The 13,269-nt window shown below is 35.9% G+C and overlaps 1 protein-coding gene across 1 annotated transcript; it reads right to left on the bottom strand.

The window, feature by feature from the left end:
* Positions 1 to 943: 943 nt before the first annotated feature.
* LOC107820089 (sugar transporter ERD6-like 6) lies at positions 944 to 11,726 on the bottom strand. Its single transcript, XM_075249515.1, has 19 exons — positions 11,377 to 11,726; positions 10,883 to 10,945; positions 10,586 to 10,675; positions 10,038 to 10,097; positions 9,882 to 9,947; positions 9,721 to 9,786; positions 9,540 to 9,615; positions 9,045 to 9,109; positions 8,872 to 8,964; positions 8,659 to 8,739; positions 8,455 to 8,539; positions 8,163 to 8,209; positions 8,016 to 8,078; positions 7,867 to 7,926; positions 7,683 to 7,742; positions 7,527 to 7,586; positions 7,211 to 7,325; positions 6,968 to 7,136; positions 944 to 1,122 (listed from the first exon to the last, which is right to left on the bottom strand). Exons 1-18 carry the CDS (start codon positions 11,665 to 11,667, stop codon positions 7,024 to 7,026), a joined length of 1,554 nt encoding a protein of 517 aa, XP_075105616.1. The 5' UTR covers positions 11,668 to 11,726; the 3' UTR covers positions 944 to 1,122; positions 6,968 to 7,023.
* Positions 11,727 to 13,269: the final 1,543 nt, after the last annotated feature.

The raw sequence follows: 13,269 nt of genomic DNA, 5'->3' as shown, positions 1-13,269 counted from the left end.
GCCATAATTTCAAAAGTAATTACTAAAATTTAGGCAATTTTTCTTCTAAAAATAAAATTTGAAAAACAACAGCCTTAAAAACCGAAAAAATTCTAGCATAATATGCTGAAATGCGATTTTTTACCTATGAGATTCCAACATAACGTGCTGGAGCTTCAACATAACATGCTAGAAGTTTATACACAAAAGTTCCATAATTCAGCATATTATGCTAGAATTTTTCGTGTTTTAACTAGCCAAATTTTATCCAAATTTTATCTCCACCTTAAATAATGACTAATTTTCAATAACTTTGTAAATACTGACTATTTTTCAATAAACACTCCATAAAAATGACTATGTTATGCCATTTTAACGTGCTTGATAAGCAGAGGCGGAGGAATATGAAATAGGGAAAAATTTAAAAATATCTTACAATTTAAAATATTTACCCATTAATATCCACTTTCTCTCATTTACAATGGTGCCTATTAAAATAATTATCCTTTATACCTATTTTAATCCCCGTCTTCCATATTCTCATATTATGACACTTGATCCTTATTTTTTTCTTCTTCTTTTTTCTCCTTTTCTTTTTATTTCCTTTTCACCTTTTATTTTTATTTATCTTCTTTCTGTCATTTTTTTCTTCTTTTCTTTTTTATCCCTTTCTAATTTCATTCAAATCTTTTTTTTTTCCTTCATATTTTTGTTTTTTTAAAATTATTTTCTTCTGATTTATTTCAATTTTTTGCTCCTTTTTTTACAACGAAAAAGATAACTGATATTTTAAATCTTCGTTTACTCTCTCTTTCTTTTTTCTATACAACTGATAGAGTATACTTTATTTTCTTTATTTTATTTTTTTCTATATTAGTTATCAGAAAATAACTTATACAGTATATCTTTGTTTTAATAGTCAGTCCTTGTAAACATCTTAAAGAGACATCTATGTATTTCGCCCAAAAAAAAAAAATTACTTAATCACAAAAAAAACAAATGTTCAAGAAATTCTAACAAGGGAATTCAAAAATTACAATAATAACCCACTTGAAATTTGATCGTTGACCTAAAGAAATATTCACCAGAGCAATCTATATCTGCAGTAGGTAGGTGCCTCAAAACATTTGCTCAATTACTTCCCTGCAAGCAGGAAAACCACAAAACTAAGCAAGATACCAAAGAATTGTTGGGAATAAACCCCTTACCAAAATAATATTCACGGTAATAAAGCGGAATAATAATGTAGCACCGAGATACGGTAATTAACAATAATAAAAGAGTAATAATGACACCAAGATTTTTACGTGGAAAACCCTTCTGAATAAGGGGAAAAAACCACGACCCCGAGAGGAGCAACTGATATCACTATAGTAAGGAATTTTACACTTTGTAGGTCGGAGATAAATACTCCAAAGACCACTACAACACTCAAAAGAAATAACCCTCTTTTGATATTCTCACCTCACTACAATATCGCCCACTCTCTGTTTTCCTCACAGACTATTTTCTTATACCTTGTCTGTGAAACATCACTCTTTCTTTCTCTCTTTGTTGGTGTGTAGAAATGAGAGTTGAAGCTCTCCTTTTATAGCCAAAGCTTCACTCTCTAAAGCCTACCATATTTGACAATTTACACACACTTTTCACAATTCAACAAAGTTGGCTACCAAACCAAAGAAATTCAACAAAGTTGGCTACCAAACCAAACTAATTCAACAAGGTTGGCTACCAACCAAACCAAGTCAACAAGGTTGGCTACCAAACCAAAGAAAACTTTTATTAGGCACATGTCTAATACTTCTTCAATGAGATGGACCTTATCAAGAATTCCCCTCCAGTCTCATTCATCTAGAGGAGGTAGCACTGTCTTCTAGTTTGAGTGCATGCCGACAAGTTCTTTGCATAGCTCGAACTTGTTCCTTGGTACCACCTTGGTCAGCATATCTGCGGGATTCTCACTTGTAGAAATCTTCAAGACTTTTAGAGATTCATTATCTACCATTTCTCGAATCCAATGATATCTCACATCAATGTGTTTGGTCCTTGCATGGTACATAGAGTTCTTGCTAAGGTCTATTGCACTTTGATTGTCACAATAGACGACATACTCCTTCTGATGCAATCCAAGCTCTTGAAGGAACCGTTTGAGCCATACCATCTCCTTGCCAGTTTCTGTAGCGGCAATGTACTCTGCTTCAGTTGTTGAAAGTGCAACGCACTTCTGCAACTTAGACTGCCATGATATAGCTCCCCCTGAAAATGTAAACAAATATCCAGTAGTGGATTTTCTGTTGTCAATGTCACCCGCCATATCAGCATCTGTATAGCCCTTCAAGATTGGATCAGATCCTCCAAAGCACAAATAATCTCTCGTGGTACCTCTCAGGTACCTGAGTATCCACTTGACTGCTTCCCAATGTTCCTTTCCAGGATTTTCAAGAAACCTGCTGACAACACCAACTGCGTGAGCAATATCAGGTCTAGTACATACCATTGCATACATCAAGCTTCCGACTGCTGAAGAATAAGGAACTTTAGCCATGTTTCCTTTCTCCTCCACTGTTGTAGGACACATCTTCTTACTCAACTTTAGATGACCAGCAAGAGGTGTGCTGACTGGCTTAGCATTCTTCATGTTGAAGCGTTCTAGTACACGTTCAATGTACTTCTCCTGAGATAGCCACAACTTTCTACTTGTTCTCTCTCGAACTATCTTCATCCCTAGAATTTGTTGTGCTGGGCCCAAGTCCTTCATATCAAATGACTTGGACAGATCTCCTTTCAACTTTGATATCAACCCCTTGTCTTTTCCTACAATTAACATGTCATCCACATACAACAACAATATAATAAAGTTATTCTCAGAAAATCTTTTGAAGTATACACATGGATCAGAATAGGTCTTTAGGTATGTTTGACTTTTCATGAATGAGTCAAACTTCATGTACCACTGCCTTGGTGCCTGCTTCAATCCATAAAGACTCTTATTCAATTTGCACACCATGTGTTTCTTTCCAGCTACTTCAAATCCTTCTGGCTGCTCCATATAAATCTCCTCTTCCAAATCTCCATGAAGAAATGCAGTTTTCACATCCAACTGCTCCACTTCAAGATCTAGGCTAGCTGCTAAGCTCAAAATTGTTCGAATAGAAGTCATTTTGACAACATGTGAGAAAATTTCGTCAAAATCAATACCTTTCTTTTGTTCGAAGCCTTTAACCACCAATCGAGCTTTGTATCTGACCAGCTTGCCATTTCCATCTTTCTTGAGTTTAAAGACCCATTTGCATTTGAGTGGTCTTTTACCCTTTGGAAGTTCAACCAGCTTGTATGTGCCATTTTTCTGTAGAGATTCCATCTCTTCTTGCATAGCTTTCATCCACTGGTTCTTTTCTGGATGGGACAGCACCTCCTTAAGACTTTCTGGCTCCCCCTCATCACTGATGAGGACATACTCTGTGGAAGGGTACCTGCATGACTCTACCCTTGGCCTCTGTGATCTCTTCAGAGGTTGAGGTTGTTCTTCTCCCTGAGTGGGGTGCTCCACTTCCTCGACACCTTTATCAAGTTGCTCCCCCTGCTCAATAACCTCACCAGGTTGCTCCACCTGCTCGGCAACCTCGTCGGTTGTACTTTCTGCACTTGTGGGATTGTTAGAAGTAGAAGGAATAGTAACAAAGTTAGGAATTATACCATTTTTCGCCTTTTCTAACATATCAGCAGCAGTTCCAACTTCACTTTCTCAGAAGACTACATCTCTGCTTCTGATGACCTTCTTTTTTACAGGATCCCACAGTCTGTACCCAAACTCTTCATCTCCATATCCGATAAATATGCAGGGAACAGATTTATCATCCAGCTTTGTTCTCTGCTCTTTTGGTACATGTGCAAAAGCTCTGCAACCGAACACCTTCAGATGCGAGTAGGACACCTCCTTGTTGGTCCAAACTCTCTCTGGGATTTCAAACGCCAACGGAACTGATGGACTCCTATTGATCAGGTAACAGGCTGTCTGAACTGCTTCACCCCAGAATGACTTAGGCAGTTTAGCCATTCTGAGCATGCTTCTCACCTTCTCCACAATGGTGCGGTTCATCCTCTCGGCTACGCCATTGTGCTGTGGGGTTCCAGGAACTGTCTTTTCATGTCTGATCCCATGACTTGAACAATACTCTTCAAATTCCCTTGAAGTGTACTCACCTCCATTGTCACTTCGGAGGCGCTTTAGCTTTCGACCCGTCTCCCTTTCTACTAGAGCATGAAATTTCTGGAAAACTTGAAACACCTGATCTTTGGTTTTCAAAATATAAACCCATAATTTTCGTGAAGCATCATCAATAAAAGTAACAAAATATTTGTTACCGCCCATTGATTCAATTTCCTTTGGGCCGCAAACATCAGAATATACTAAATCAAGTATATTCAATTTTCTTTCAGACGATGTCTGAAATGAGACTCTATGTTGCTTACCAAATAAACAGTAGTCACAAGGTTTTACAGTTGTACCTTTGGCATAAGAAATGAGTGATTTCTTGGTAAGAATCTGCAATCCCTTCTCGCTCATATGATCCATTCTTTTGTGCCATAAATCTACAGAAATCTCATCTTGTGCCGCGTTCAATTCACCTTGGCATATTTCTGCATTTGTCCTGTACAACGTGCCACGAGCAACTCCTTTGCAATCACCAATGATCCCTTAGTGAGTCTCCACTTTTGATTTGCAAAATAACTCTCGTATCCATCTCGGTCTAAAGCAATTCCCAAGATCAAGTTCATCCGCAAATCAGGTACATGTCGCACATCCTTTAGAACCAATGTGCATCCGACATTTGTCTTGATACAAATGTCACCAATCCCCGCAATCTTTGAGTAACTTGTGTTACCCATTTTCACTGTGCCGAAATCACCTGCTACATATCTACAAAAAAGATCTCTTACCGGTGTGGCATGGTGAGATGCCGCTGTGTCAACCACCCATTCCGACTCTGGACCTGACAGGTGCATGCATTCCTCTTCCTCATTTATAAAGAGGACAACATTATCATTATTTTGCACCATGGCGGCTGTGTTGTCGTCATTCTTCTGGCCACTGGTTTCACCTTTGCCCTTCTTTGGATTTGGGCAATCTCTTTTGAAGTGACCTGGTTGATCACAGTTGTAGCAATTTCTGGCTCTTGATTTGGATCGGTTCTTTGACTTCCCACGAGCTCCGGATCTACCATAGTTGTTCGAACTCCTTTGATAACTCCTGCCTCTACCTTGTGTGATGAGAGCATGTCCTTGATTTTCAGGCTTCTTTCTCATCTTCTCATTGAGTAGAAGAGCCGATGTGACATCTTTCAACTCAATAGTAGTCTTACCGTGCAAGATGGTTGTTGCCAAGTTATCGTACGAAGATGGCAACGAGTTCAATAACAAGATGGCTTTATCTTCTTCCTCGATTTTCACTCCGAGGTTGGCAAGCTGTGTGATTAGTCCGTTAAACACATTTAAATGTGACAAAAAATTCGTACCTTCACTCATGTGTAGGGCGTATAACTGCTTCTTCAGGTACAATTTATTTGTCAGCGTTTTGGACATGTATAGGCTTTCCAACCTTGTCCAAATTCCACGTGCAGTGTCTTCATCAATGATGTTATTTACCACATCATCTGATAAGTGCAACCTGATTGCACTAGCAGCTCTTTCATCCAAGTCAGCCCAATCCTCAGCTTTCATGGTATCAGGCTTTTTGGAATCAACATCTAGAACCTTGTGTAATCCTTGTTGGATGAGCAGATCTCTCATCCTTCTTTGCCATGTTGAGAAACCGTTATCTCCGTTGAATTTTGCTACCTCGTACTTTACTCCGGACATTTTTATTTTTCACCAAGTATAGTACTACCGACAGTGAATAGTATTTCAGTGAACGAGCAGAACCTGTGCTCTGATACCAGTTGTTGGGAATAAACCCCTTACCAAAATAAAATTCACGGTAAAAAAACGGAATAATAATGTAGCACCGAGATACGGTAATTAACAATAATAAAAGAGTAATAATGACACCAAGATTTTTACGTGGAAAACCCTTCTGAATAAGGGGAAAAAATCACGACCCCGAGAGGAGCAACTGATATCACTATAGTAAGGAATTTTACACTTTGTAGGTCGGAGATAAATACTCCAAAGACCACTACAACACTCAAAAGAAATAACCCTCTTTTGATATTCTCACCTCACTACAATATCGCCCACTCTCTATTTTCCTCACAGACTATTTTCTTATACCTTGTCTGTGAAACATTACTCTTTCTTTCTCTCTTTGTTGGTGTGTAGAAATGAGAGTTGAAGCTCTCCTTTTATAGCCAAAGCTTCACTCTCTAAAGCCTACCATATTTGACAATTTACACACACTTTTCACAATTCAACAAAGTTGGCTACCAAACCAAAGAAATTCAACAAAGTTGGCTACCAAACCAAACTAATTCAACAAGGTTGGCTACCAACCAAACCAAGTCAACAAGGTTGGCTACCAAACCAAAGAAAACTTTTATTAGGCACATGTCTAATATTTCTTCAATGAGATGGACCTTATCAAGAATTCCCTGTATTCTTGTAATTTTTATGTTATTATGAAAAGGAAAAGAACTTAATCTTCCTGTCCATAATATATTAGTCATATTATTTGAGGTTCGAAGGTCAAATTTTATGTGTTAGTGAAGGATAATAGAGTATGTAGCGAACTGCATTCGTTGCGGCTTATTAATGATCTCATGACAAGACAGATACTTTGAAGAAGATGATAGTGTATGTAAAGGGTAACAATATTTGAAGTAGAATCAATAACTTTTCTGCAGCAGTAACGTCACAAAACTATTTTATTGTCACTCCACTATAACAGTAGAATCACATTATATATAGGGGTAAAGTTCACTTGCTTTAACGTGGCAAAAAATAGCTTCGTGTTATAGTAGGTAAAATTCAGTAATCATAAATGAAATCGAACCTCTTTGGAGAACTCGTTCTATTTGATACTCTTTAATTGCATAGTTGGTTTCATGATCATCTGAAGGAACGCTGAATCTCTTCAAGTGTTCTTCCTTTGGTTTCAGGAACCCAAAGTCTAACAAAAACAACTGTAGAAGCCGACATCATTGCATAAATAATGAATGTTCCTGCGAAAAAAATAACTTTTTAGAGTGTTTCAAAGAAGTCTTACAACAGCATAGAAATAGGAGAGAAGTGAAACCTCCTTCGCTCCAAGTCAAAAGCAAGTTTGCTGTCATTGTAACAACCCATGATGTTAGCCAATTGGCCAGTGTAGCAACACTGCCTCCAAGACTTTTAATGTTCACTGGCAATATCTGCATAAATGAACTATATTGTCATATGATATAAACACCAAGTCTGGAATCATGCTCGAATCGCAATTGCTAGTTTTGCTTAGAAGTTCTCAATGATATTTTGAAAATGTTCTTTTGTTAGTATTTATGGTCTGATCTTTTGTTACATTAACATAAAACATATCTTGATCATCTCATGAACTATGAGTTAGCTTCACATACCTCAGACATTATGATCCATGGAATGGACCCTAATCCCAGACCAAATGCCATCACCAAAACCTGGAATTTCATCAGTTAAGGTTATAAAAAAAACATAAGAAAGCACCCATAACGCCATAAAAGGGAGACAAGTGGATGTTGAAGCGTGAAATATACCACAAGTCCAACCAGAGATAATATTCCGAAGGCAGGATGCCAAGATTCAGGTGTAAGATCCTGTGCAAAGTAGAAAAGAATTAAAGTGAGAATAAAGGAGGGTCAAACCCAACGTTAAGCAAGAAATCTTAGCTCCGATAATTGCTTGATGACTTTTCATGCATGTAAAATTTAAGTTACTTACCTTCAGGTAGAATGCTATTGCAACAAGGAAGCTACTAACTGTCATTAACGCCGAGGACATCTGAAAAAAAGTGTGCCAATATAAAAGTTATCTTTCACTTACTCTTTTTTCCTTTAATATGTAGCTAAAATCAATGTGGCAAGACATACAATAAGAAGTACCCTGCGACCCGCCCTGTCCACAAGTGATGCAGCTATAGCAGTAACAATGACCTATAAAAGTACTTCTTCCATCAATACTCAGAACAATATCTGAACAAAAATGAAACACTATATCCCGGAGTGGAACAGACTTACCTGAATAGCCCCGATTCCAAATGTTGCAGCTTTACTCGATGAAACTCCTATTAAGAGCATTGCAATTTAAACCCATGTGTTCAGCCAGTCGCTAATTACGTAGCTTCTCTAGGACTTAAAGCTATGAGTGCAATATAATGACAGAACAGAAGTTATCATGCTATTTTCTTAGAGCAATCTGCACATTTATCCTATTTTGTCCTCTTTTTCTACTTCTACCAACAGAATAAAGAGAAAGAAAATGCACCCTAATGTTCCTAAGCACATTTATATAATCAAAGAATTGACTGACCAGCAGATTTGAAGATGTTACTGGAATAGAATAAGACACCATTTATTCCGCTGAGTTGCTGGAGAGTGAGTAATCCGGTACCTATCTGCATATTAGAACTAACTCTCGGAAGTGATCCTTAAGATGAGTAAGGGGCATTGAAGTTGCGTATGTTTACATAGATCAGCATCTCTTGAAACTTAAAATTACAATACGCAAGTATACCAGCAAAGGATAGTAATATCGCTTTCTCTTAAGCTCAGAGAACCTAATTGTAGCTTTTTTACTTGATGATCCCACAGATCTCTGGACAAAGGACATACACAACAAATAAGGACGAAAACATTCTATAAGTTTGTGAAGCAAAGAAGCTTAGAAAATGCAATTTAAAGGTTCAAAATAATTGAACATCAACAGATAACTGATTCATTTAATTACCTTGATCTCATTCACTTCTAAGGATATGTCAGTATCAAATCCCCTTAGAACTTGCAAAGAAGTTTCAAAATCCTCAAAATTCCCCATTTTAGCCTGTACATATCACTAGGAATATCAGCATAACAAAAAACCAAAGACCAAGTAGGAACAAAACCGTAGTTTGTTACTCATACCAACCAACGAGGAGATTCCGGTATAAAAAATAGACCAGGTATCAATAATGTGCATGGCAACATTCCTGCAGAGTTGGATTGCAAGTTGAAACAAATTCATTAGTAGAAAGACCGAGACCAATATGTTTGATTCAAGAAAATGACGTGACGTCACAGTTCAACTGCTCAAAAACGAAAAAAGAAACAAAAAATCCAATTGATAAAGCTAGAAGCACTAAATCATGATCTCAATCAAACATGCAGCTTCAGTAACTTGAGAACGTTCAAGAATGTATATAATGTTAATTGTGTTGTTGGAAGATCCGCTTATCACATAAGGTTACTATTTCTGTTTAATGGTACAGCATAAACTTGATGAATGTGACAAAAACCTCCAGTGAATTCTACTACCAAACCAGGGGAAGAATGATCTATTTGTCAATAACTGAACACCAGATAGCTTTAGAGTTTTTTCTTTTGGAATTGACCGAATTTAAACAGGAACTCGTTGCTCACCTAAAATTGCAAGCACTCTCCAAGGTGTAAAGAGACCCAATAGATATGCCAACATTGTCCCAAACGTTAAACAAAGCTATACGCCAAGAAAGAAACATTAAAGAGCGAACCGTTAAACATTAATTTACCAAGATATAGATGAAAGAGCATGGATTAGTGTCATAAGTGAAATAAAACCAACATTATTAATGGATCCAAGGACTCCTCTCATGTTTTGCGGTGAAATCTCCGCTATATATACAGGTACCTATACATGACAAACAGGACGAATTTGGCTAAGTAGGAGTTTTCCATTATAACTCCAACTAGAGCTAACAGAAAAGTAAAACAAGTAAAATTTACCACATAGGAAATAATGCCCACACCAAATCCTTCCATCAATCTTCCCATGTATAAAAATGACGTGTCCTGTTAATAGTAGAAAATGCATTGATTGAAGTAAACTTCCTATAATAAGATGTAACTGAAATGTGCAGCATGTTACAACTAACCACTTACTCTGGCAAATGAAATGGCAAGCCATCCGCTAATATTAGGAATTGATGCAATCATTAGTGTCTGTATTGCAATATAAAAAGAGGGCGTAAATCATAAAATAAAGAATTTAACTTCTATATATACTGGCAAGTCACCTAAACGATAACTATAGGTTACTGTCCGTAATAAGTGGATTAGTAACCTAGAATATTATGCAAGTAACTGCTAAGATAGGTTAAATACATTGATGGTGTAAAACGTTTTTGCACACGTTAGTGTATCAAATAAAACAAAAAAAGGGCAGCCCGGTACATAAGGTATCCTGCGTTCACACAGGGTCCTGGAAAGAGCCGCACCCTAAGGGGTATGATGTAGACAGCCTAACCTATAAGTGCTTCTTCCACGGCTCGAATTCGTGACCTATACGTCACATGGAGACAACTTTATGTTGCTCCAAGGCTCCTTTACCGTTAGTGTACATAAGTTAAATTCATATAAAAAACCAGTAAACTTTCTTGCTCCATAGTAAGAATTTGACAATGTACAATTGAATATGCTTAGTGTTATACCCCTTTTCGGCCAATGTATTCAGATATTTGACCACTTGCAATCGCACCAACCATTGCACCCACATTCGCTAAAGATCCAAAGATTGAAAACTGTTCATGAGAATAAGAGAAGTTATTCTAACATAACATCAAAACCGTGATATTCAAAGTGCCTGAAACCTTGTAACACTTAACCATTATCAAAATATCAGGCTTGATTTTACACTGTTCTCTAGATACTAAGCACATTTCCTCTAAAAAGAAACAGTGAAATTGATGACTATAACAATAATGTACTATTGGAAAGAGAATAATAACCTCTGAAATTGAAAGTAAGAGGTCGTCCATGATGTCAGACTGCGTAGGATTAGTGTACCCCAACTGCATAAATAGTCAGCCAAGCATAAGTAATCAATACAAAGAAAACAATGTATGATTATTAACAATTACTAGTACTCTTTTAGGATTCATTTGAGAAAGGTTAACATCGTTGCATTAAACAACTTTTTAATCTTAATAATTTCAGTTTGTACTTAAAGATAGTACTCTTACTAGAATGACATGACATTCTGTAAATCACAAGATACTAAAAGTACTAAATTTTATACTTTTATAAGAATAACATGACACTCTGTAAACCACAAGTACTAAAAAGGAATTAACTTTGAGAATGCTACAGATTTAACTTCTGTACACTCTTAATTAGTGTAAATAGATTAAATCCGTCGTCATATGCATGAGTCAAATGTTTTTATATCTTAAAATATGTATCCAGTCAAACAGAAGAAAGAAAAAGAAAAAGTTAGCCCTACGGTGAAGCCAAATTGGATGGAGCCTAAGGCAACAATGAGGACACAGAGATAAATGGAGATAGATTCACGAAGTATTTGCGCGGATGATTCCATCATGCTATTGCTGGATTGCCTTGACCCCATTCGATACCAACTTCCAGCATGCAACAATGGCTTCCTAATAAGCCCTTCGTCAGAGCTAGCTGAATCATCTCTAAAATACGTCCGCGCAATGTCTTTCCCTTTTGGTGGCAGTAATGGCTTTCGAAGCAACCCCTCCTCAGAGCTTACGGAATCTTCTCGAAAACTCATTTTGCAAATGTCTTTCCTTTTTGCTTTGCAATATTAATTGTGGCTGAAGGCGATGACATGGCTGAAGATGGTAATGAGGGAATAGATCAGCAACTGAGTCTAGGAACGAATGCTACGAAGACGGACAAGGTTGACCCATGTATGTAAATTCGAGTGGCAACACTTGAAGGAAGTTGACGCGTGTTGAATGCAAAGAAAACACAACACTTCTAAATCAGTTACACTAATTTTTTATTTGAATTTAAATAAGTATTTATCAAGAGTGTAAAGACATTTTCCACCATTAATGTAGTTTAATTTGTTTAATCAATCGTAGTAGGTTAGTAGTTTAATGAATCGTAATCCATTACTAGTATATATATATATATATATATATATATATATATATATATATATATTATAGTGAACTTAAAAGGATCATATTATATTCATGCATGGAATGATCTTTTATAATATTCAAATGTTTAACAAAATTTAAAAAATAAATTGTGAAGAGCTAATTTAAAACTTTCTAGTTCTTTCATATCACGTACGTTTAACAAAGGGAAGGATGAAGATAAAGGAGAATAATTTATTATTTTTTTCATTCGCATAAAGGATTCATAGTTTACTTTCTTAGTTGTTTGGGACAAGTGCAAAAGAAGTAAAAAAAAAAACACGCTTTATCCTCTTTATCTAATTTAAAAGTGATATAAAGAATTTAAGTGAATATATATAGGAATTTCTCTTATACTTTTCTTGTTTTTAGCTTCCCAAATGAAAATAACCCTTTAATTAGGTATCACTTTTTTTTTTCACCTCAACAAAAGATAGTTTCAATTCATGTATCTTTATGATCTTTTATAAAAATTTATTTTAAGCAAATTCTGATTTTAGTTATATCTCTTACTTTTAAGGTCTTGATTTTTGTGATTAGATTAATTCTTTAGTATTTAATAGCAATCAAAATTTGTTCACAAAGAATAGCTTTTGAGTACGTTCTTGATACTTCACTTGTCTATTTAAATAGGCTTCTTGGCCATAAATATGTGCCATGTCAGCATTTGTTTTCCCTCTTATATATAGAACCTCTTTTTTTTTTTTTTTTTTTTTTGCCTTTTTCTCTTATTTTTATTTAAGTAAATTAGCTCAATAATGGATTGAGTGTCTTTGATTTTCTACTTTTATTGTACTCTTTAAACTATTCCGTTTAAAAACTCCAAAAGCCAAATTCTTAAACCTTATTATTCTACCGTTTCAAGCCTCTCTTCTTCCCTATAATTGCCTATTAATTGATATATTAACATCTGATGTTTTATGCTTATTAATTGGCTTATATATTAGGAATTTTTACACCCTATAGAAAAGCTTAATACCTTATTTATTTTAAATAAATACCATTTTTAAAAAATTATATTATATAGCTACCTTTTACCCTTTATAGCAAAATATTTAATTATGGTTACATCCTATACTTAAGGCACCATATACGCTAATTAATATTTTTCTCTCCTTTTTCAGATTTTCTCTAACATAATCACGGTAAATTTCACAAACCACGTTTTCTCTCTCTCTCTCTCTCTCTCTCTCTCTCTTTCATACACTTTACTTTCTTCTCCCACA

The sequence above is a fragment of the Nicotiana tabacum genome, chromosome 3 (assembly GCF_000715075.1).
Source record: "Nicotiana tabacum cultivar K326 chromosome 3, ASM71507v2, whole genome shotgun sequence".
Lineage (NCBI taxonomy): Eukaryota > Viridiplantae > Streptophyta > Magnoliopsida > Solanales > Solanaceae > Nicotiana > Nicotiana tabacum.
The sequence above is the reverse complement of the archived record's forward strand: the minus strand, read 5'-3'. Positions and strand labels throughout refer to the sequence as shown.

Excerpts from the sequence above, each read along its gene's own strand:
- LOC107820089 (XM_075249515.1), bottom strand. The coding sequence starts at position 11,667 with ATGAGTTTTCGAGAAGATTCCGTAAGCTCTGAGGAGGGGTTGCTTCGA. Across the intron at positions 9,948-10,037 it reads TTGCCATTTCATTTGCCAGA|GACACGTCATTTTTATACAT; the intron begins GTAAGTGGTTAG and ends TACTATTAACAG. Across the intron at positions 8,740-8,871 it reads TAGAAGTGAATGAGATCAAG|AGATCTGTGGGATCATCAAG; the intron begins GTAATTAAATGA and ends TCCTTTGTCCAG.